This window comes from Moschus berezovskii, chromosome 15 (genome assembly GCF_049115385.1).
Source record: "Moschus berezovskii isolate FMDL1 chromosome 15, NW_MosBer_1.0, whole genome shotgun sequence".
In the NCBI taxonomy this organism is placed as follows: domain Eukaryota; kingdom Metazoa; phylum Chordata; class Mammalia; order Artiodactyla; family Moschidae; genus Moschus; species Moschus berezovskii.
This window is the reverse complement of record NC_142474.1, coordinates 47,884,691-47,907,997: the sequence shown is the minus strand read 5'-3', so window position 1 is coordinate 47,907,997 and position 23,307 is coordinate 47,884,691. Positions and strand designations below refer to the sequence as shown.

At 38.7% G+C, this 23,307-nt stretch overlaps 1 protein-coding gene across 5 annotated transcripts in view; it reads left to right on the top strand.

Annotated features, from left to right (window-relative positions):
• The window catches only part of ODAD2 (outer dynein arm docking complex subunit 2), a 174,919-nt gene that overhangs the window by 106,493 nt on the left and 45,119 nt on the right, over positions 1–23,307 (top strand). For all 5 annotated transcript variants that reach the window (XM_088844043.1, XM_055430171.2, XM_088844042.1 and 2 more), the window contains 2 exons: positions 13,079–13,267; positions 15,150–15,371. In XM_088844043.1, coding sequence (XP_088700169.1) covers positions 13,079–13,267; positions 15,150–15,371 — 411 coding nt within the window. The remainder of the gene's footprint in view (positions 1–13,078; positions 13,268–15,149; positions 15,372–23,307) is intronic.

Sequence of the window (23,307 nt, the reverse complement as noted above, 5' to 3'; positions counted from 1 at the left end):
TTCATGCATTGGAGAAAGAAATGGCATCCCACTCCAGTGTTCTTGCCTAGAGTATCCCAGGGGCAGGGGAGCCTGGTGGGCTGCCGTCTATGGGGTCGCACAGAGTCAGACACAACTGAAGTGACTTAGCAGCAGCAGTAGCAGCAGACACAAATTCAAATTTGGCATTTCCAGAAATTAAAGGAAAGAAAAAAGTTATATAAGAATCACACCAGTATTTTCACAGTGAATTCTAAAGAAAATGGAACAAAAACTTTTCTGTCTTTCAAGGAAAGCATTTTTTATCCTGGAATTCTATATCCTGCAAAACTAGCACCTGAGTAAGTGCAGGGTAAGGATGGAATAAAGACGTTGTTCTTTTAGAAATGTTGGGATTCAGGAAAGTTACCCTCCATGAGTCTTTTCTGAAAAAAAATTTACTTTAGAATGTTTTCCAGAAAAACAGAAGCTTATAAGAAAGAAAATAGCATGAGTTATAGAAATAATAATGAACAAATAAATCATTAGAATCTTTGCTAAATAAGAATTTGTATTACAATATGGCTTTCAATTTTTATCAATTTATTAAGAGAGAATTTCTTTAAAAGTAATGGGATAAAATAAAAGCCATTAAAATAAAAGATGGTATTGTCACAGTAACAATCTGAATCTAAACTATCAGATGATTAGGAAAGCATAGTTAGGTAGTGGAAGGTAATAGGTAAAAATATACCAAAAGTCTTTCCTTTTCCTGGAGAAACTTGTTAGAGATACTGGGTAACTCTCAATCATCATTGAAAATAGGAATTTAATATTATCATTGGTGAGGTACAATTTTATGAATAACATTTCTATTAATGTTGTTATTACATGTTAACGACATCCTTTATTCCTGTGGATTTCAACTCTAAATCTGCCTGTTTATCTGTAATTGGCTTTAAAAGATTTTCCAATGTTTTCATATTCATTATTCTTGCCCAGGATTTCTGTCCTGAATACCCAACCAGTCTTCTTTGCTAACAACCTAAACTTAACCACATTCAAACTTTAAAAACAACCCATCTTGTCTGTGTTTAAGCCCTTGGCCTGAAGGACCAGTCTAGGCCCAAGCCTCCATAGAGAGCTCCATTCCTCCTGAACCTCTCCTGCCTTCCACTGCCCTCCACTCCCACCAAAGACCACATGGACTATAGCCAGACAGGCTTCTCTGTCCATGGAATTCTCCAGGCAAGAATACTGGACTGGGTAGGCATTCTCTTCTCTAGGTTAATCCACTTAGCTGTGTTCAATTTATAATCTTCAAGTAGTAGTTTGTATATTCTATTGTTTGGAGGTGAATTTAAATTGTTTTCAAATAAGAGTAAGTTCTGTGGGAGAATAGAGGCAGGAAACATTTTGAACATGCCGGGCATCCTGCTCACAGTGAAATAACAGAATCAGACGAGGTCCTGCCAAATATTTTGGCCCATTCTTCCTTCCCCATCCTCCTCACGCCGCCTTGTTTCAGGTAAGTTTATGACTCAGCTTTCTAGGAAAAATTTTCTTTTATTTGGTAAGAAAGCATTTCCACATTTTTCATGTAAGATACTTTTGCAAGTCACTTTAGAGTTGTTAACTTATGAATCATAGGAGTTGGCATCATTTTGAAATAAATAACTTCTTTGTCTAGATTAATGGCACTGACAGCAATTCGGCAGAAACCAGCTATTGTCAGTTATAGCCAAGGGCAGCCCCAGTGGGAAGAAAGTAGAAGGCATGTCTTCAGACAGGTCATTTCTACTTCAGGGTCCCTGAACATCTGTCAGGCGTCGTAAAAGCTGAGCACACTACGTACGTGTCCATGTGGAGTCGATGTGGTGAGATGTCAGCTGTCGAAGACAGATGTTATCCATTTTTTATACTGTTAACAGCATATCCATGAGAACACATTTTCAGATCTGTTAAGAAAATGAGATGTGAAAATTACATGTAGTGAATGGACTGCCTCTTTTCTTGCAGGGAAATATTTAAAGCTCCCTATCAGTGAATGAGTGAGGCAACAGAGTAGTTCAGTAATGAATTGTGGGATAATTGTGACAAATTAAGAGTCACCACATAAGCTGCCACTGGACTTGCATTGTATTATGTTGTAATTAGATGCATCAAACAAATGGAATATGGGATTTTTGTAGTATGAAATGTTGACATTTTTCCCTGGAGGCCAGTGTCTCATCTAGAAGTTTCAAATATTCCTTCATTCTGGAGGAAGTCTATATATTATAGTTTTTGATCAGTTATTGGTGATTAAAAAATGTACTAAGTGAAAGATAAATGTTTTACCAGCCTAATAATTATCTGTCCATACCTTATATGATTGAAAAATCAGGGTGTGAAATGTAAGTCTGTTTTATGGCCTTAAACTTTAAAGAGTATTTAAGATAGGAAATGAGCATCTTCAGTTTAAAAGCTGCTCAACGTTCTTCAGTCTCTCAAGATCTAAAGAACAGAGGCTGAACTAAAAGTGAACTAAGTATAAAAATTCACTGCATATTTTTCTAAGTAGTTTTATTTAAAAGGATTTATTTAAGACTTAAGGAAAGTTTGTTGTTGTTTTCCTGTTAAGATTACTAAAAAGGACAGAGATTGTAAGATGTGACCTCTGTAGTGATGTTATTTAGTAAAATTCATGAGCTACAAGTCTGGCTGCAGATGAAGAGCTGCTTTGTAAAAAGTGTGAGATATTTGTAAATGGAAGTGAAAAGCTGTCCCTTTCCAGCTGAATGATCAAACACACTTTGGAGAAAAACAGTGGTTGAACAGGTGTTGAGCATTATGAACTTGTGATGTAAAGAATGAAAAAACTGAATCTGGCAAAGATCCATGTATTAAATTCTTTGTTCTTAAGAGCCAAAATTTCCTGCTGCAGAAAATCAACTCAAATCTGTGCTCTGTGAACAATGAGATAATAAAAAATTACAGAATTCACATAAGGAATGTATAATTATGTTACGCCATTTACCTTGAGCATTTTTCCAACATTGATAAGATGTTTCTTTTTTAAACTATGACTGCCTTTTTTAATATATTCTTTTTGTGAATGATGTAAGATAGTACTTAATTTTCTTAATTCTGTTCCTTTTCATTAATGACTTTTAAAAGTTTTTATTAATAAAAAGTAGAAAGTGTTAGTCGCTGTCATGTCCAAGTCTGTGCGATCCCATGGACTGTAACCCACCAGGCTCTATTGGCCTTTTTATAAAAAATGATTCACATAATTCATATTAATTTGCAGTCACCACTTCCTTGTGAATTAGATGGGAAACAGGTATCTTATTTTGAAATAAATACTCTCTATAACTAAAACAGCTGTCGCACTGGGAAGAAAACTCAACCTGTCTACCAAATCAGTAATGTATCTATGCGATCACTTGGCCTTATAACCTTCTTAAACCAAATTTTGCTACTTGTTTAGAAAATAATATTTGGTTGTGAATTTTGATCTCAGAGGGGAAAAAAAATCTCTAGTAACTTAAAAACCAGTGGCCTCAGGATCTGCCCCAAACAGAAGCCAATTAGAAGATGTTTGAGAGCTATTCCCCAAAAGAAACGAGAAAAAGTTAATTTCTGAGAGATTAGAATACAAGCTTGGGAAGTTTTAGCTTCCTGACTACAGGTGTGACAGAACACAGCTGATGAAACCGGGCAGGAATCTGACATCACCCTCTGTTTAACTTCAGCTGCCCAATGAGCCATGCCCAATGAGGAAGCCAGAGAGAACCTGGACAAGAAGAACACAGAGCTGTAATTTCACACTGAGACTACTGCCACAGACACGGCTTAAGGAGCTCGCATTTGGTCATGTTTGAGCCAAAGAATGTATAGCGGTCCACCATGTGCCAAAGAAGCTGCACAGGTTCTTAAAACACTGAAAAGCTATTTAAAACGAAATCCGTGTTCGGTGGCCCACCTGTTTAGAGTTGGCTGTTATTTTCAAGTCACCAAACAGTTCCAAGTTTGCTCTTTATCTAGCCCATGGTTTCTAAAATCTTGTAAACTAAAGTGAACTGTATTACAGATATCTTTTCTGTGCACCTGATTTTCAGCTTGGGACTTCAAGGGCCACAACAAGTGAGGGTGTGATTAAGCTTGTCTTCAGATCCCAGCTGAAAGGACCACTATCTGTGGGGCAGATGTGTTGCTTTCACCTGGATTCCCCTCCTGCCCTGTGACTGCTTCCCATTCCAGGCTTCTCAGTCCCTGTTCTGAAGAGGGCTGCAATGAGGTTGCTGGTTTAGGATGCCCCCTGCTTTGGGAGCATGGAGACTTAGCCTCTGGACCACCAGGGACATCCCCATTTAACCTTTTTATTTGAAAGTACAGTCTATCTGTCCTGTCACTTCATGGCAAATAGATGGGGGAAAAGTGGAAATAGTGACATATTTTATTTTCTTGGGCTCCAAAATCACTGCACAGAGTGACTGCAGCCATGAAGTTAAAAGGCTCTTGCTCCTTGGAAGAAAAACTATGACAAACCTAGAAGGCATATTAAAAAGCAGAGACATCACTTTGCTGGCAAAAGTATGTATAGTCAAAACTATGGTTTTTCCAGTAGTCATGTACAGATGACATAAAGAAGGCTGAGCATCGAAGAACTGATACTTTCAAACTATGGTGCTGAAGAACTCTTGAAAGTCCCTTGGACAGCAAGGAGATCAAACCAGTCAATCCTAAGGAAATCAACCTTAAATATTCATTAGAAGGACTGATGCTGAAGCTCCAATACTTTGGCCACCTGATGCGAAGAGCTGATTCGTTGGAAAATACCATGATGCTGGGAAAGATTGAGGGCAGGAGGAGAAGGGGGCGATAGAGGATGAGATGGTTGGATGGCATCATCGACTCCTATGAGTTTGAGCAAACTCTGGGAGATGGTAAAGGGCAGGGAAGACTGACATGCTGCAGTCCCATGGGGTCACAAAGAGTCAGGCATGACTTTAGCGGCTGAACAACAGGTTATCAGCTACCAGTTACTTTGTTAAATGAAAAATGTCATCCGTTAAGTTACATCATTATTTCCCGCTCAACCAAGAACTCCCAGGAACACACCCTGTACTTGACCACCATCAGAAACTGTGCCGTCACAGTTCATAGACTTGGACATTGACTAGGACCCCAGTTTCTGATTCTGTGTTGTGCCCCTCCATCTCTCTGGGCACATAGTATTTTTAATTTTTCTAAATTGAAATATGGTTGTTTATAACATGATATAAGCTTCAGGTGTACAACACAGTGATTCACAATTTTTAAAAGTTAGATTCCATTTATAGTTACTATAAAATATTGGCTGTATACCCTGAAAGCAGGCACACTTGTTCCTGATCTTGGAGAGAAACTTTCAGTATTTCACCATTGAGTATGATCTCAGCTGTGGGTTTTTCCTACTTGGCCTATATTATGTTGAGATCATTTTCTTCTATTCCTAGTTTGTTGAACTTTAAAAAAAAAAATCATATGAGGACATTCAGTTTTGTCAAATACTTTTTCTGCATCAACTGACATGCTCTTACGGGTTTGACCTTTATTCTGTTAATGTAGGGCAGTATATTGATTTTCTTATGTTGAATCACCCATGCATGCATGCTAAGTCCCTTCAATTGTGTCAACTCTTTGCGACCCTATGGATTGTACTCTGCCAGGCTTCTCTGTTCCTAGGATTCTTTTCTCCAGGCAAGAATACTGGAGTCAGTTGCCATGCCCTCCTCCAGGGGATCTTCCTGACACGGGGATCAAACCAGCGTGTTACATCTTCTGCAATGGCAGAAAGGTTTTTTACCACTAGTGCCACCTGGCAAGCCCTGAATTACTCATACTTTCTAGGAATAAATTCTACTCTGTCATGGGGTATAATCCTATTGAATTTGGTTGGCTAGTGTTTTGTTGAGCAGTTCTCCTTTTTTTATATTGTCTTTATCTGGCTTTGGTGTCAAAGTAATGCTAGCCTCATACATTGCCTTTGAGAGTGGTACCTCCTCTTCAATTCTTCGGAGGAGTTTGGTGATTGCTGTTAATTCTTATTTAAATGTTCTGTAGAATTTGCAAGTGAAACTGTCCGGTCCTGGGGCTTTTGTTTGTTTGAAGTTTTTGATTACTGATTCAATTTCCTTACTAGTTATAGATCTATTCATATTTTCTATTTCTTTATGGTTCAGTTGGTGTAGGTTATGTGTGTCTCATTGTTTGCTAAACCTGGGGTAGACAAGCAGGGAAGCTGGAAGAAAATGGAAAGCTGGGAAAAGTCCCCATGAGGAGCCGTAGGTACTGCAGACAGTATTTATTCGCAGCAGCAAGGCCAGAATGCTTTATTCACTAATGGTTGATGCTTCTGTGGTGGGCTGCAAAGGCTTTTCACGTGGTGCTTATGTAGGCATAATGCACGTGCACTCTGCTATGAATGATATCAGCTGTTGCAGCATACCATGCAAAGTCATTGTTTACAGCCTTTGTAAACAATGTGAGACCAGAGAGAGAGAACATGGGGTGGGAGAGCCTGAACACCGCCGTTTTGGCTGCTTGTTATTTCCCTACAATGTGTTTCTAGAAATTTATCCATTTCTTCTAGATTATCCAAGTTGTTGGCATACAGTTGTTGACAGCATTCTGTTACAATCCTTTTTATTTCTCTAAATTGTCTTATACCTTCCTTCCTTTTGGGTTTGGAGTCTTTTTTTCTTCTTCTTCCTTAAGCTAGCTAAGGATTTGTCAGTTTTGTTGATCTTTTTGAGTATCCAACTCTTGGTTTCATTGATTTTTCTCTACTGTTTTTCTGTTTTCTTCTTTAGGAAATAGTTTTTCTTCTTTAACTTATTTACAAGTGTGTTGTTTAATTACTGATGAGGAAATGGAAACTTAGAGAAGTTGGGTAGTGGCTCAAAGCAATACAGCCAATAGTAATGAAACCAAGCTATGCTCCCAGCTGTTCCCACTATGTGACTTAAAGTCTTAAACCAGGGCTTCCCAAACTTTGATGCACATTGTAATTGTCACCTAAAGACCTTATGGGCGCTGGCTCTCACCCCCACATGCTTTGATTCACTTGGCCCAACTTGAGCTGATGTAACATTAAAAGGTCTCCCAGGTAATGCTAATGTGCCACAAAGTTTAAGAACTACTGCTTTAACAACTGTATTTTTACCTTCTTAAGCAATTTTTTTTTTTAAGATGAGAATGCTTGGATAAGCGACTTCACTTTTACTTTTCACTTTCACACATTGGTGAAGGAAATGGCAACCTACTCCAGTGTTCTTGCCTGGAGAATTCCAGGGACGGGGAAGCCTGGTGGGCTTCCGTCTATGGGGTCACACACAGTTGGACACGACTGAAGTGACTTAGCAGCAGCAGCAGCATCCTCGGTAGCTTTCTTGGTTTTTCAAAGGACAGTATTAAACAGAAATAGATAAATTTTACCACGTGAAATTTAATCAAAAGCTTATCTCTTTTACATGAAAATCGTCCAACCCAATTTATACAATAAAAAGCAGCTAGAATCCTCACAAATTCAGGATAGGAGAGTGCTAGCTATACAGTAACTCACTTGTGAAAGATGAGGGGTTTTGGCTGAATTGCAGAGCTTAACATGAATTCATTGGCCCTGTACCTGCTGAAGTAGCCACCACAGCAGAAGCACCAAGTGGGGCTCTTGGAGGTGAGAAGTCTGCCAAGTTCTGCTCCAGTCAGACCACGTTTGCTAAATTCTAGGTGTGTTCTCAGAGAAGCTGATAAATGAGAGGGAAGACCGATGAAAACCACCTACTATGAAAATCAGTTACAGCTACACAGAAGAGGAGGAGGACCAGAGGGCCAGTTTCAGATGTTAGAACATTCCTGAGCATGAGGATTTATTGCAGGTGTTAGGTTGGTGCAAACATAATGGTGGTTTTGGACCATGAATTTTAGATCATTATAACTAGGTTCAAGCACATCTTTATTAATCAAAACAGGAACCATTCCAGTCAACACCTTTTTGCCAACAAGAAATAAGTTTGCTTATTCCTGTAGCATAAAAAGCCACTCTTCAGGATTTGACGAACTCTGCCTCCTGCTGGTTATGGAAGAGTTTACCCTGCAAAAAGTTGTCAAGATTCTTGAAGTGTAATTGGTTGTCAAGAGGTCAGGTGAATATGGCAGATGAGGCAAACTTCATAACCCAATTTGTTCAACAGGAAAATATAATGTAACAGACCCAACAAGTAAACTGTTGGAGAAGAACCTCTTCATAAATTAGAGACTTTTTTAAAAGAGTGTAGTATTTCATACAGTTAATTTTTTTAAGTTTATGGTTTCAAGTATTATTCTTAGACTGACCTATACAATTCACTGATTAGATCTTAACCAGAAACTGTTTTACACATCTTAATCTATGGGTTACTGATTACAAGTGGGAAAAATTCTAAATATATGTATTTTAAAATTAAAATATAGATAAGCTTATATATGCACAGTTGATTTACATATAATAGCTACTAGATGATAATATGTCTTATATTATTTAGCATCTTGTACTTATCAACTTCTTTAAAATATGTCAGCGGTTAAAAATGTCCTTTAATTGCATCACTGACGCGATGGACATGAGTTTGAGTGAACTCCGGGAGTTGGTGATGGACAGGGAGGCCTGGCGTGCTGTGATTCATGGGGTCGCAGAGAGTTGGACAGACTGAGCAACTGAACTGAACTGAATTGCCTCTATAAGCCTCTGAATGCACAATAGTGAAAGTGTTAGTTGCTCAATTGTGTACAACTCTTTGCCAGGTTCCTCTATCCATGGAATTCTCCAGTCAAGAATACTGCAGTGGATTGTCATTCCCTTCTCCAGGGGATCTTCCCAACCCAGGGATGGTACCTGGGTCTCCAGCATTGCAGGCTGATTCACAAGGGTGCTTCACAATTTAGACTTTCTCATTAATAGAATTGCATCTAAAGTAGAATCAACACAAGATGTAGTAAAATGGAAAAAAATCACAGTTGACTGTGATATTTTAAAAAATTATCTTAAATTCGGCTAAGGAAATAGAGAAAAATCAGAACCATTAACTTAAAAAAAATTTATCTTGTGTAAATTAATTGGATAAAGCCACCTTCAAAGTTTAATACATTTTCTGCTACAGAGATCTAGGCTGAGCCACTGCATCATTTATTTTACCAAAAATCAATTTATTTTTCCTTCAGTTCAGAAGGAAAGGAATAATAATTGAGGTTCTACTTTCCAGTTTTGAAGGACTATATTTGAAAGTGTCAGGTAATTCCAAATCATGTATATATATATGTATGTGTGTGTATATTTAAGCTGTAGGACTTGTTTACTAGCAACAGAACAAGGACCTTATTATGATAGAGCCCACAAGCTAACTGTTCTTGAGTATACAGAGGTATATTTAGAATTTGAAAAGAAATTTATTGACTTTACCTTTGGGACAAGATTTGCCTGTTCAGTTTTAATTTCTCTGATGTGCTATTCTAATGTGAATGTAGCATTTTTGAAATTTTTTTTTATGCAGTGTGCTATTTTAAAATCTGTTTCAAATGTTATACATTGTATGGTCTCTATATGGCTCAGAGTAGTGTAGTGTTTTTATAGCCCTTCTGGTCAAAAATTTTTGTCTTAAGTCACGTTACACTTGCCTTGCATGTGCTTTAAAGTTGCTTATGTGTATCTCACCTCATCAGAAAGCTGCCGGTTCTTTTTGCTGGAGGCAAAAGAGGGAATTTCAAGCCTATTAGTTTACTTGCTCTGTGCCAAACATCCAGTTTTCTGTTTTATTCATTAGCCTGTAAATAATAATCTGTATTAATGTTTCCTATTAGTTGAATTTTAACCAAAAATATTTAATATTAAATACTTAATTTTGTTTAATTTGAACTTGTCCCCTTTCCCTACTTATTCAACCATTCAAGCTAATAGCAGCATGAAGGTGTTTCATATTCTCTTTTTAATTATGGTTTTTGTCTTAGGAAATGTCACTGGCAAATAGCTTCCTCCCTTTTGGAATTATTAACTCTCTAAATTGGGAGGCTTCTTCTGACTGTTTGTAAACTAACTTTAACGTGACAATTTCAACTATTGGTACTTCCAAGCCCAGGCACGCAGTGTGTAGTGAAAAGATACTAAATGAGAACTTGAGAGATCTGCTTTTTTAGCTTTGTCACTCACTGTGCATGAACCTTCACACTGCCTGTCTGTAAGATGAGGGAGCCGTGGTTCCTTAGGCAGAGTTGTGGACTCCAGAAGAGATAATGTATGTGGAAGTCTTCTGTAAATTGCAAAAAAAAAAAAAAAAAAAGGCTCTTGTTATTGTACTACTGTTATTAATATCATCATCATTATTATCATCATTATGAAAGATTTTTCCATTGTAGATGAAAAGTTGAATTGTCTATAACCAATATTGTACCAGTGGCGAAACTGGCAAAGACTAGTTTTTAAGATATGTGAGAAGGTGGAAAATGTGAATTTGCCCAGCCGCTCAGCTTTAGTGAAAGACAGTTTTGGCAGAGGAATTACTTTTTCCATCCTCAAGTATACTGTCTCCCTTTCCATAGAAACTATGTGAGGCAAGAAGTCATGTGTCTAAAACCTTTGAACCTAAAAACGAAAAAAAAAAAAAAAAGAAAGCTCACCTTCAAAACAAACAAACTCTGGAGGGGCCTGTAGCCTTGAGGGTAGCACAGATTATCAACATAAACTGTTGAGACCCTGGTGAGCCGCACCCATGGCCTTGCTGACAGCACTGCACTGGATCACACTCCTCCGGGAGCTCCCAGATCAGAGGCAGGTGTGGCCACGTTTGCTGTTGGTCCTGGTGCTGCCCCAGGGCTGCGCTCACAGGCTCCATGATAACTGCTCTCAGAGAGCCAGGAAGTCACTCGACTGGCAGGCCAGTCCATTTAAACTCTGTCTGACCAAGCTAGCACACGCTTCTTAGTGGTTGTGACTGTGGTTAAGTATCTTAAAGTTATAGTCCCCTTATTCCTTTAATTTTTTCGTAATTCAACACACATTTATTAAAAGTCCTCTGAGTGGCAGAGTGTAAGATAGCCCAAGTGAGAGTCAAAGACCAGGTGTCTCTCTTTTTTAAAAATTTTTTATTGAATATTTAGTTTAATAAAACAAAATTTTATTTAATTTTTATTACATTTTATTATTTGATTTTTATTTCTATTGTACAGCAAAGAGAATCAGCTGTGCAGATACATATATCCCCTCCCTTTTGGATTTCCTTCCCATTTAGGTCACCACAGAGCACTGAGTCGAGTTCCCTGTGCTATACAGTGGGTTCTCATTAGTTACCTATTTTATGTATAATAACAAAGTGTCTGTTTGTCGGCCCCAGTCTCCCAGTCCATCCCACCTCCCCTCCCCCACTGGTATCCATATGCTGTCTACCTCTGTGTCTTTATTTCTGCTTTGCAAATGCGATCATCGGTAGCATCTTTCTAGATTTCACATATATGGGTTAATATACAATATTTGGTTTTCTCTTTCTGACTCACTTGTTGACTGTTCTTGAAGAACTCACGTATCAATGGGGAAAGGACCCATAAGAAAATCATTACAATATGATGGAAAAAAACGGCCATAGATTCCTTTGGTTCTAAATAGCCAGATCAGACTTTAGCATTACTTGACTCAGCACCTCAGCAGTGTCTCCAAGGACCAGGCTCTTGTCCTCCTCCTGTTCTACCATTCTCAGTGTTGTTATAAATAGGAAAACCCTTCCAGAAGACTTCTGATTTATCATCCAGAACTCATGTGCCATAAGTGGGCCATATGTAGGCTGCCCCTAAGCAAATCATTGGCAAGGGGCAGGAGACTTCCAGGACAGGCTGAAGCTCCAGATCAGAGGTGGTCTCTCCTGATATTTGTCTGAGAATTAGACAACCAAGCAAAACCAGGACTTGGCAAACAGAAGAGGATGAGGAAATGGATTTTTGGAGAAAACTACCTACAAGAATGTGGAGGGGAGGGAGTGACCATACTGAGAAGGGAAGGCCGGTGGGTGGGTGGGGAACTTCATGGAGGAGCTGTTATTTAAGCTGCTATTAAAAGATGTCAGATTTTCAGAATGGAGCAGGAGTTTGTAGTTGGGTACGGCTAAACTCCAGGTAAAGAAAATAACTTGGTACTTTAGGAAACAGCAATAATCCTAGAGTCTGGAGTATTGTTTATGCAGAAGAGTATAACAGGAAGTAGAGCTTCCCAGGCGGCTCAGTGGTAAAGAATCTGCCTGCAGTGCAAAAGACACAGATTCAATTCCTGGGTTGGGAAGATCCCTTGGAGAAGGAAGTGGCAACCCACTCCAGTATCCTTGCCTAGAAAATCTCATGGACAGAGGAGCCTGGTGGGCTGCAGTCCATGGGATTGTAAAAGAGTCAGACACGACTTAATGACTAACAGCAACAACAACATACTGGGCAGTAAGACAGGAGATTGGGAGAATATGTGAATGTTGTTTCGACCTGGTCCTGAAGGAAATGAACTCTTCCCCTCTTTTCATCTGTACATTCTTGTCTCTTCTTCCCATTATCTTCTCCCTGCTCAATTGTGTTTTGTTAATTTGTATTTTGTTAGTTAAGACTCAGTTGTGTTTTGTTAACTTCTATATCCCCAGTAGTTATCACACTGACTCATGTAATAGTTGTTCAGTACGCATTTGTTGAAACTGAACTGTGTCTGTGTATGTGCTGTATATTGTTGTTTAGTCACTCAGTCGTGTATGATCCTTTGTGACCCCATGGACTGTAACCCACCAGACTCCTGTCTGTGGGATTTCCCAGGCAAGAATTCTGAAATGGGTTTCCATTTCCTTCTCCAGGGGATCTTCCCAACCCAGGTATTGAACCTGCATCTCCTGTATTGGCAGGTGGATTCTTTACCAGTGAGTCACCAGGGAAGCATGTGTTATATATACATACGTACATACATAAAAATTATATAGCATATAAATAAACTAAATTTTTTCATACCAAAGGTACAACTCACAGCCTTATCATTACTTTGTGCTTTTTAAAAACTGCTAAATATGGGTTTATTTTTGATATCATCTTTATTTTTATTGTTATCTAGGATGCTGGAGAAATGGTTCGTTCCTTCGTTGGTGGTTTGGAACTTGTTGTCAATTTACTGAAATCAGATAATAAAGAAGTATTGGCAAGTGTATGTGCTGTTATTACCAATATAGCAAAAGATCAAGAAAATTTAGCTGTTATCACAGATCATGGAGTTGTTCCTTTACTGTCCAAGCTAGCAAATACAGTAAGTAATGCATCTTTTTATTTCAAAATGGATATTGTCATAAGTAGTAGCAAAAACAATGAGCTCAGAATCCAGAGACCTGGATTCAAGTTTAATATCCTTCACTTATGAAGTATGAGATTTAGTAAATTCATTTAATTTCATTTAATTTCTCTGAGACAAATAACCATGAAAGTATTTTTCAAACTATAAAGTGTTAATATGCAGAATCTTTGTAAAAATAGAGGCTATTTTTCACTTATCATTGGCAAGTAAAGTGGTGGCAAATATAAATGTATAGAAGTGTTAACTATCATATCACCATCATCATTATTATGATCTTTAAGATGATTATTCATGCCAACTTTAGAAGTTAAATGCTCCTTTCTAAGCTTAACAAGCCTGTGTCGATGGCATTCTTGAGCTAGAAGATTTTGGCAATCACTGTATTCTTTATCCAGAGCTGTGCCAGATAGAACAAGCAGCCTTCAGAGATAATGACTTCACCATGACCATAGGTATTTGAACATGGCTTGGTCTGTCACTTGGCAGAAAAGTCATAAAGCAGAAATTCAGTGATTGGAAGCCTGTTTGATCTAGAAGACTTTTGGGCCAGTCTAATACTGAATTCCTAAGAATATCTGCCAGTTCCAGTTAAGGACTCCCAAGTCCTTAATCAAAAGAACAGTGTAATTAATAAACAGAAAATTAGAGCATTATTCAGTTGTATTATACCTGTATGAGGTAATTACATCCAAAAAGAAGAATATAGTCTACATAATAAACAATACAGAAGGACTTCGCTATAGCTCAAAGGGTAAAGAATCTGCCTGCAATGCAGGAGACCAGGGTTCGATCCCTGAGTAAAGAAGATCCTCTAGAGAAGGGAATGGCAATTGACTCCAGTATTCTTGCCTGGAGAATCCCATGGACAGAGAAGCCTGGCAGGCTACAGTCCATGGGGTCACAAAGAGTCAGACACGACTGAGCGACTAACACACACAAACAATCAGAAAGGAAAATGGCAGACTCAACACCAGACCTTGTTTACGACATTGTCTTCTCCCTCTTAGGAACCAAGGTATCTTACTGATGTGTAAGTATTCCTAGGGTGAAGAAGTAGAATGAATCCACATATCCAAGTTATATGACAGGGTCCCTTAAGAATGTCCAATATTCCTTAATTATTTTTTATTATTTGACCACTTGCTAATCTGTAGCTCTGTGTTGTGAGTAGACTTACTCAGAAGGAAATTGAGCCTTGAGCAAATAACTAATGCCCAATACCTGATCATCTTTGCCTGCATGTATTCCATTCAGTTCATAGAAAGAACCTTGATCCATTGGTGACCCACCAAAGTACTAGTTTCCATCAAGACACCAACTATGTAGCCAGTGGGCAGTTAACATCTCAGAGTGGTTCCCAACCTTTTTGGCACAAGGGACTGGTTTTGTGGAAGACAGTTTTTCCATGGACCAGGAGTGGGCGTTGGGGATGCTTTCAGGATGATTCAAGGGCTTCCCTGGTAGCTCAGATGGTAATGAACCTGCCTGCAAAGCAAGAGACCCAGGTTTAATCCCTGGATTGGGAAGATCTCCTGGAGAAGGGAATGGCTACCCACGCCAGTATTCTTGTCTGGAAAATTCCATGGACACAGGAGCCTGGTGGGCTGCAGTCCACTGGGTTGCACAGAAAGAGACAGGACTGAGCAACTAACACTTTGACTTTTAAGCATATTGGCATTTATTGTACCCTTTATTTCTATTATCGGCTTCACCTCAGATCATCAGGCATTAGAGCCTAGAGGTTTGTTGTTGCTCAGTTTTGGGGACCCCTCATCTATAGCAGAAATATCACAGGATCATTACGATGCACATACCACAGTTCGTTTTCCTTGTACAGAATAACGACAAACTGAGGCGTCACCTAGCAGAAACGATTTCACGTTGCTGTATGTGGGGCAGAAACAGAGTGGCCTTCGGCGAGCACAAGGCAGTGGCTCCCTTAGTGCGGTACCTGAAATCAAATGACACCAACGTGCACAGAGCAACAGCCCAAGCCTTGTACCAGCTCTCGGAAGATGCCGACAACTGCATTACCATGCACGAGAACGGTGCCGTGAAGGTACTGTTGATCAACTTTGTGTGATGGTCCAAGTTAACGGTGTACACTGCAGAGAAACTTAAGTAATGTGAAGGTTTTACTAGAAGGGGTATTTGAGCACACAAAACTACCCACTTGTTGCATCATGACTGTGGGTGGGTTATGTGTTACTGTTATCATGGTTTGTCCTGCAGAAAAATTGTGTGAAAATAGATTCCTTCTAAATCAAAGAGTATAATATGTACTCAGTTAACTAAGTAATTGTTCCATAATTCAAATTAGATTAAACAAAACATTTGTTTTTAGGGTGGGACTCTGGTGGCTCAGATAGTGAAGAATCTGCCTGCAGTGTAGGAGACCCCAGTTCAATCCCTGGGTCAGGAGATCCTCTGGAGAAGGGAATGGCTACCCACTCCAGTATTCTTGCCTGGAGAATTCCATGGACAGAGGAGCCTGGCAGGCTACAGTCCATGGAATCTGAAAGTTGGACACAACTGAGCAAACAACACTTTTCAAACAAAATATATAGTGCATGAACAATCAGTGATATTCATAATTCTGTTTACTGTTTTATTTACTTAGCATTTACATAGTAAATAGAGGCACTGACTACACAGGAAAGAAGCTGACAAACAGCAATTAACTAGTCTTGCCAGTCTTACCCATAAGCAAAGAGCCAATTCAAAGACATTTTTTTTAAAGAAAACAAACTGTGCATCAAATTTTCTTTGCCTTTAACTAATATCCAGTAGAAAGTTTCTGTGCATAGGCTTTGATGTATCTGTATGCTGGGAACTACCTAGAGCTTCTGAGTGGAGTGTTTTTATGACAGTGTATATGAAAATACTTTAGAGTATATGATAGCTTACAAGTATTAGGAAAAATTGGTTTCAAGTTGCAGTTCTTTTCTACAGCTTGTTTCCTTGTACAATGTAATTTTACCATCCAGTGTCTCAGTTTAGAGCCTATGATGGCCAGAGGCATTTACATTTTGAAATGTATGTCCAAAGTTAGCTTGATCTTTTAAACAAAAGCTAATAAAATCTTCAGTTAATGTATCTTTCAAACTTATACGTGCTGAATATGAAGATAAGCCTGGTAAGCTATAGTTCATGGGGTTGCAAAGAATCGGACACAACTGAGCAACTAACTCTTAACTTACAAAACATCTTCAGAGGAATAAGATTCTTAAAATGCTAGTTGGTAATTTTTTGAGCTGATTAATTTATCCTTTAAACCTATTAGAGCTGAAGAATATGATGTTAATTTTTCTGAATTTAAACCCGATTAAACCCAAGTGTGTCAGCTTTTCCATTATAAATCCATTTTTACAGCACACAAGTTAAGCCATATTGATTTCTTCAAGCAAAAAAAAAAAAAAAAACTGGCATAAAAAGCACCTTTTAAATTAAGCACCAATTTTTTAAAGTTAATTATAAAAGATATACTGGAATGTTAACTTCAAGTTGCTAAGGAATGATAAAAATGCTATCACTTATAAGTGATCATGTTCACACTTCAAAAAAGATTTTCTAACTTAAAATTGTACATTCTATTATTGAATAGGTACAGTCTAATATGAATAGCCTAAAGACTTTTTAAAAAATGAAGCTATAAAAGTCAAGTACCTGGTAAAATGTCAGACATATACCATGCTTAGACAATTGCCAGTTCCTTTAAGAAGAGAATTTCTAGACTACTCAGAATTCAAATTTAATAATGTTTACCTGTTACACTTCGGTTTCCATTTATACCAGCTATAAATGCAAGTCTCAAGTATTTTTTCTAACACAAGTCCATAGGTAATCTAAAATCATTTACAAATTGTGCTGTGCTATAAAAAGTGTTGAAACCATGTTCACCCACCCACATAGCTTATGTAAATCAAAAAATAAAGTAATAAAAATGATTAGGGTGAGGGGACAGGATAGAGAACAACAAAGAAAGTTGGGTTTGTTGCCCTTGAGACCCCTTCCCAGGTCAGCTAAGGGTGTCTTGAGGTTCTCTCTGCCTTGCTTACCTGCATTCCCAACTTCCTGCCATTTTTCATAGAGGATGAGTGTAAAAATATGATTCTTATAAGCTTATTGTAGGCTGCTCTGTCCTGACACAGAGACTGTCTTTATGGTGGGCTCTCCCTCATGTGGCCGTTGGGGAAGCCTGAGGACCTGTGTCTCCCTTCTTTTGTTTTAAAGAGTTAAAATTGTGGATGATGGTGTACTGGGTGTTGGTAGAGCCCAGTGGGGTTTGATAGTTTCTTGGATGTGAGGAATAAAGGAAAGTATGGAGTCAAAATTAACTCCAGGTTTTGGGCTAAGTGAAGAGGAAGTTTCCATCAACCAAGACAATGCAAGAAAATATAGGCACTTGTTGTTGTTCAATCACCAAGTCCTTTCTGACTCTTCGCAACCACATGGACTGCAGCATTCAGTCTCTTACCATCTCCTGGAGTTTGCCCAACTTCATGTCCATTGCATTGATGCCATCCAACTATCTCATCCTCTGTGACCCTCTTCTCTTCTTCTGCCTTCAATCTTTCCCAGCATCAGGGTATTTTCCAATGAGTCGGCTGTTCACATCAGGTGGCCAAAGTATTGGAACTTTAGCATCCGTCCTTCCAATGAATATTGAGGGTTGATTTCCTGTAAGATTGACTGGTTTAACCTCCTCACTGTCCAAGGGACTCTCAAGAATCTTATCCAGCACCACAGTTCAAAAACATCAGTTCTTTGGTGCTTAGCTTTCTTTATGGTCCAGCTCTCATAGGCATATCAGGGTGTTACAGTACCTGCAGTCAATGTGTCGCATTGTATAACTGCTAACATGCTAATATTTCTGACTTCAAATGCACGTGAACTTTATCCACTAATTTGGCAAATCCCTGATTGTTTTTGTTCCTAAATGCTACAGCACCTTTCTAGTCAAATGCTTATAGTCAACCCTTCTTATTGGTGGGTTCTACTCCACAACCATAGATTCAACCAACCATAGATCGAAAATATTCAGAAAAGAATATTCCAGAAGGTTCCAAAATGCAAAACTGGAATTTGCCACATGTATTGGCAAATATTTACATATCATTTACATTGCATTTACATTGTATTTGTTGTTGTTCGGTTGCTCAGTCGTGTCTGATTCTTTGCAACCCCATGGACTGCAGCACGCCAGGCTTCCCTGTCCTTCAGTATCTTCCTGAGTTTGCTCGAACTCATGTCCATTGAATTGATGATGCCTTCCAAGCATCTCATCCTCTGTCGCCCCCTTCTCCTCCTGCCCTAAATCTTTCCTGGCATCGGGGTCATTGAATTTCATATTGTAAGTAATCTAAAGATGATTTAAAGACATACAGATGGCCAGCAGGCACATTGAAAGATGCACAGCATCATTAATCATCAGAGAAATGCAAATCAAAACCACAGAGATGATAACACCTCATACCATCAGAATGGCTGTCATCAAAAGACCACAAATACAAAATTTGGCAAGAATGTGGAGAAAAGGGAACCTTTGTGCACTGTTGGTGGAAATGTGGATTGGTGCCACCATTATGGAGAACAGTATGGAGATTTTTCAAAATGTAAACATAGAAATACCATATGGTCCAGCAATACTACTTCTGTGTGTATATCTAAAGAAAATCAAAACACTAATTTGAAAAGACATGTGAACCCCAATGTTCATATCAGCATTATTTACAATTGCCAAGATAAGGAAGCAACCTAAGTATACATCAACAGATGAATAAACAGGATGTGGTGTGTGTATATACACAATATGTGTATGTATATATATATATATATATACACACACACACAATAGAATGTATGTATATATACACAATAGAATATTACTCAGCCATTAAAAAGAATGAAAATTTGCCATTTGCAACAACATGGTTGGATTTGGAGGCTGTTATGTTAAGTGAAATAAGTCAGACAGAGAAAAGCAAATACTGTATGTTATCACTATATATGGAATCTGAAAAAGACACAAAACTAGTGAATATAAGAAAAAAGAAACAGACTCACAGAAAACAAACTAGCAATTAGCAGAGGGGAGAAGGAAGTGGGATGGGGAGAAATAGGGGTGAGGGTTTTAAAAGTATTAATGCAAACTGTGCTTAGTAGCCCAGTCATCTCTAACTCTTTGCGACCCCATGGACTGCAGCCGTCCAGGCTCCTCTGTCCATGGGGATTCTCATGCCCTCCTCCAGGGGATCTTCCCAACCCCGGGATCCAACCCAGGTCTCCTGCACTACAGGCAGATTCTTTACAACCTGAGCCACCAGGGAAGCCCATTATACAAACTACTATGTATAAAATAAATAAACTACAAGGATATATTTTGGTCTTCCCTGGTGGCTCAGTGATAAAGAATGCATCTGCAATGCAATAGTTGCAGGAGACGCAGGTTCAATTTCTGGGTCAGGAAGATCCCCTGGAGGAGGGCATGACAACCCACTCCAGTATTCTTGCCTGGAGAATCCCCATGGACAGAGGAGCCTGGACGGCTGCAGTCCATAGGGTCACAAAGAGTCATACACAACTGAAGTGACTTAGCATGCACACATATATTGTACAGCACAGGGAATATAGCCAGTATTTTGTAATAACTGTAAAGGAGTATATAATCTTTTCAAACTGTGAATCATTGTGTTGTACATCTGAAACTAACATAATACATCCACTATACCTCAATAAAGTTTTTAAAAAGTACATAGGACAATATGTGTAGGTTATATGTAAATACTACATCATTTTATATAAGGAACTTGAACATCCATGGATTTAGGTATCTACGGGAGTCTTAGAACCAGTCCCTGAGGGACAGCTGTGTAGTTTTATTTCCTAGACCTGCAAACACTCCTGTAGCTGCTGCTTGTAAGCAATGTGGACAGGTTCCTTGACAATTACCAGAGTCATCCTGTTACCCTGTTCATAAGTAGTTTATTCTAGAGTTAGCTGTTTCCCTGTGCAATTTCCTCAACAGTAGCAGCTGCCATTATGCAGTGTATCTGTCTCATGCCAACTGGTGTTTATTCTGTAGTAACAGCGAAGGATCAGGCTTGAGGGTCTGGAATAGATTGAGTTCAGTTTCTAATGTGTTCCATTCAGTCAGCTTGAGTTTTAGGTCTAGAGCAATGCTATCCAGTAGAAATGTAATGTGAGCTACATATGCCATTTTATACGTTCTAGTAACCCCAGTTTAAGAGAAGGTAAAGAAACAAGCAAAATTAATTTTAGTAATATATTTTATTTAACCCAATATACTCAAGATATTATTTCAACATATAATCATTGAAATAAGTTGCTAACGTTTTACATTATCTCTTTTTTTTTGGTACTAAATCTCCAATTCTGGTGAATGTTTTTACACTTAATGATACATACAATTTGGACTGGCCATGTTTCAAGTTCTCCATAGGTGGTTAGTGGTTTTCTTATTCCACAGCATCGGCCTAAGAACAGAAGAGTGGGAAGATTCAGGAAGTGTCATTGGAGAGGTATTAAGCCATGATGGAGGGTGGATAAGATGTTTTTGGTAGAGAGTTTAGAGAAGCCTGGGAAATGTCTACATTTTTGATCATGGAGCCTGTAAACCACGAGGAAGAGCCATCACAGTGAACTTGGGAAGTCAGCAGGTTAACCAGGAGTTCTGGGAGTCAAAGAAAGAATAGGTTACCAAAGGGTTTGTGTTTAAACACTGCTAAGCAGTCAACAAGGATTTCCTAATTCAGTTATAATGAAAAATAATCCTTGTATGCTGTCCACCTGAAACTATCATAATGTTGTTAACTGGCTATACTCCAATATAAAATAAAGAGTTGTTAAAAAAATAATCCTTGCTTAGAGCCTCTCCAGGTTAAAATCTCTTCTATAGGAACTAGTAAATACCCTGCTCTGATGGATACAATGGGATAGGAATAATCCAGTTCTTATCCTTTTATGGTTTCATGCAGACTTCCTTCTCCAAGTATCAGCCCACAGTCTGTGTCATCACAAAACCTTGTGAACATGGAAGCAGAGCTGTTGGCAACTATATTAAAAATATAAGACATCCAGGAGATATATCAAAGTCATTTGCTGATCATAACAAAACTGTAACGTAAGAAAATGATTGAAAGAGGGGAAGAAGTTGCAGAAAAACTGAGCAAGACAAGCCCTTTCCTAAGACAGAAAAGTGATCAAATAGAAAGATGATGAGTACCTTTAAGATGCATGAAACTGGCTTCTCCATAGTGACATTGGGTTTATTTATGCAGATGTCTATACCAGGCAGATAAAAACTACCAATCTTTCTGAAAGGCAGGAAATTGAAGAGGCTGCAGAAATACAACCTTGAGTAGTCCCAGCAGTGGCATAGTGAGGGGAGAGTGCTTCTATTTGAGTAGGGTTCCAGTAAGTTAGGTTTTAGTTTATCATATTTAACTTTAATATTATTTATGTGTCAACTGTTTTCCTCATTTTATTTTTAAATTACAAATGTAATAGCTTTATTAACAACAACAACAACTATGCATATACACACACACACACACACATGCAGACACAGACACATCCCCCCACACACATGAAACCATTAAAAAATCAAATAATGATGTCCCAAAGTCTTCTGCTAGCCCTTGGCAAAACTTCTTTCCTGCTCCTCTGTGTCTTGGGGCAACCACTGATCTGTTCTCTATCAATATAGATTAGTTTTTATATGTTAGCATTTTCTAGACTTTAACATAAATAGGGTCATACAGTATGTGCTCTACTTTTTGTTTGACTTCTTTCAGTTCAGCTGAATTGTTTTTATCTTCATCTCTGTTCCTACATGTATCACTAGTTCAGTCTTGTTGCTGAGTAGTATTCCATTGTATGGACATACCACAATTTGTCTGCCCTTTCACTTGTTGATGGAATTTTGAGTTATTTCCCATTTTAGGTTATTACAAATGAAGCTTCTGTAGATATTCATGTTCAAGTCTCATATGGACGTATGCTTTCACTCTTCTTGGGTAAATACCTATGAGTGAGTGGCTGGATCATAAGGTACATGTTTAACTTTTGAAGAAATTGCCAGATCTCTTTTCCAAAGTGATCATGCTGTTTTACATTCACACCAGCAGTGTTTGGGAGCATCCCTACCAATACTTGGTATGTCCAATCTTTTTTATTTGAGATGTTTTGATAGATGTGTAATGGTATCTCATGGCTTCAATTTCAGTTTTCCTAATGACTGCTCCTGCTGCTAAGTCATTTCAGTCATGTCCGACTCTGTGTGACCCCATAGACAGAAGCCCACCAGGCTCCCCCGTCCCTGGGATTCTCCAGGCAGGAACACTGGAGTGGGTTGCCATTTCCTTCTCCAATGTGTGAAAGTGAAGTCGCTCAGTCATGTCCAACCCTTAGCGACCCCACGGACTGCAGCCTACCAGGCTCCTCCATCCATGGGATTTTCCAGGCAAGAGTACTGGAGTGGCTTGCCATTGCCTTCTCCGTCCTAATGACTAGTAAGATATAATATCTTTAAATGTGTTTATGTGCTAGCTCCATAACTCCTTTGGGAAAATGTTCACATTTTTTGACCATTTAAAAATTTCACTGTTTGTTTCCTTATTATTGAGCCTCAAGAGTTCTGTATATACTCTGGATACAAGTTCTTTGCCGTAGGTATAATTTGCAAATATTGTCTGTCAGTTTGTAGCTAGTCTTTTTAGTCTCTTAACAGTGTCTTTTAAAGAGTTCAGTTCAGTTCAGTTCAGTCGCTCAGTCATGTCCGACTCTTTGCGACCCCATGAATCACAGCACACCAGGCCTCCCTGTCCATCACCAACCCCCGGAGTTCACTCAAACTCATGTCCATAGAGTTGGTGATGCCATCCAGCCATCTCATTCTCTGTCATCCCCTTCTCCTCCTGCCCCCAAACCTTCCCAGCGTCAGAGTCTTTTGAGTGAGTCAACTCGTCACATGA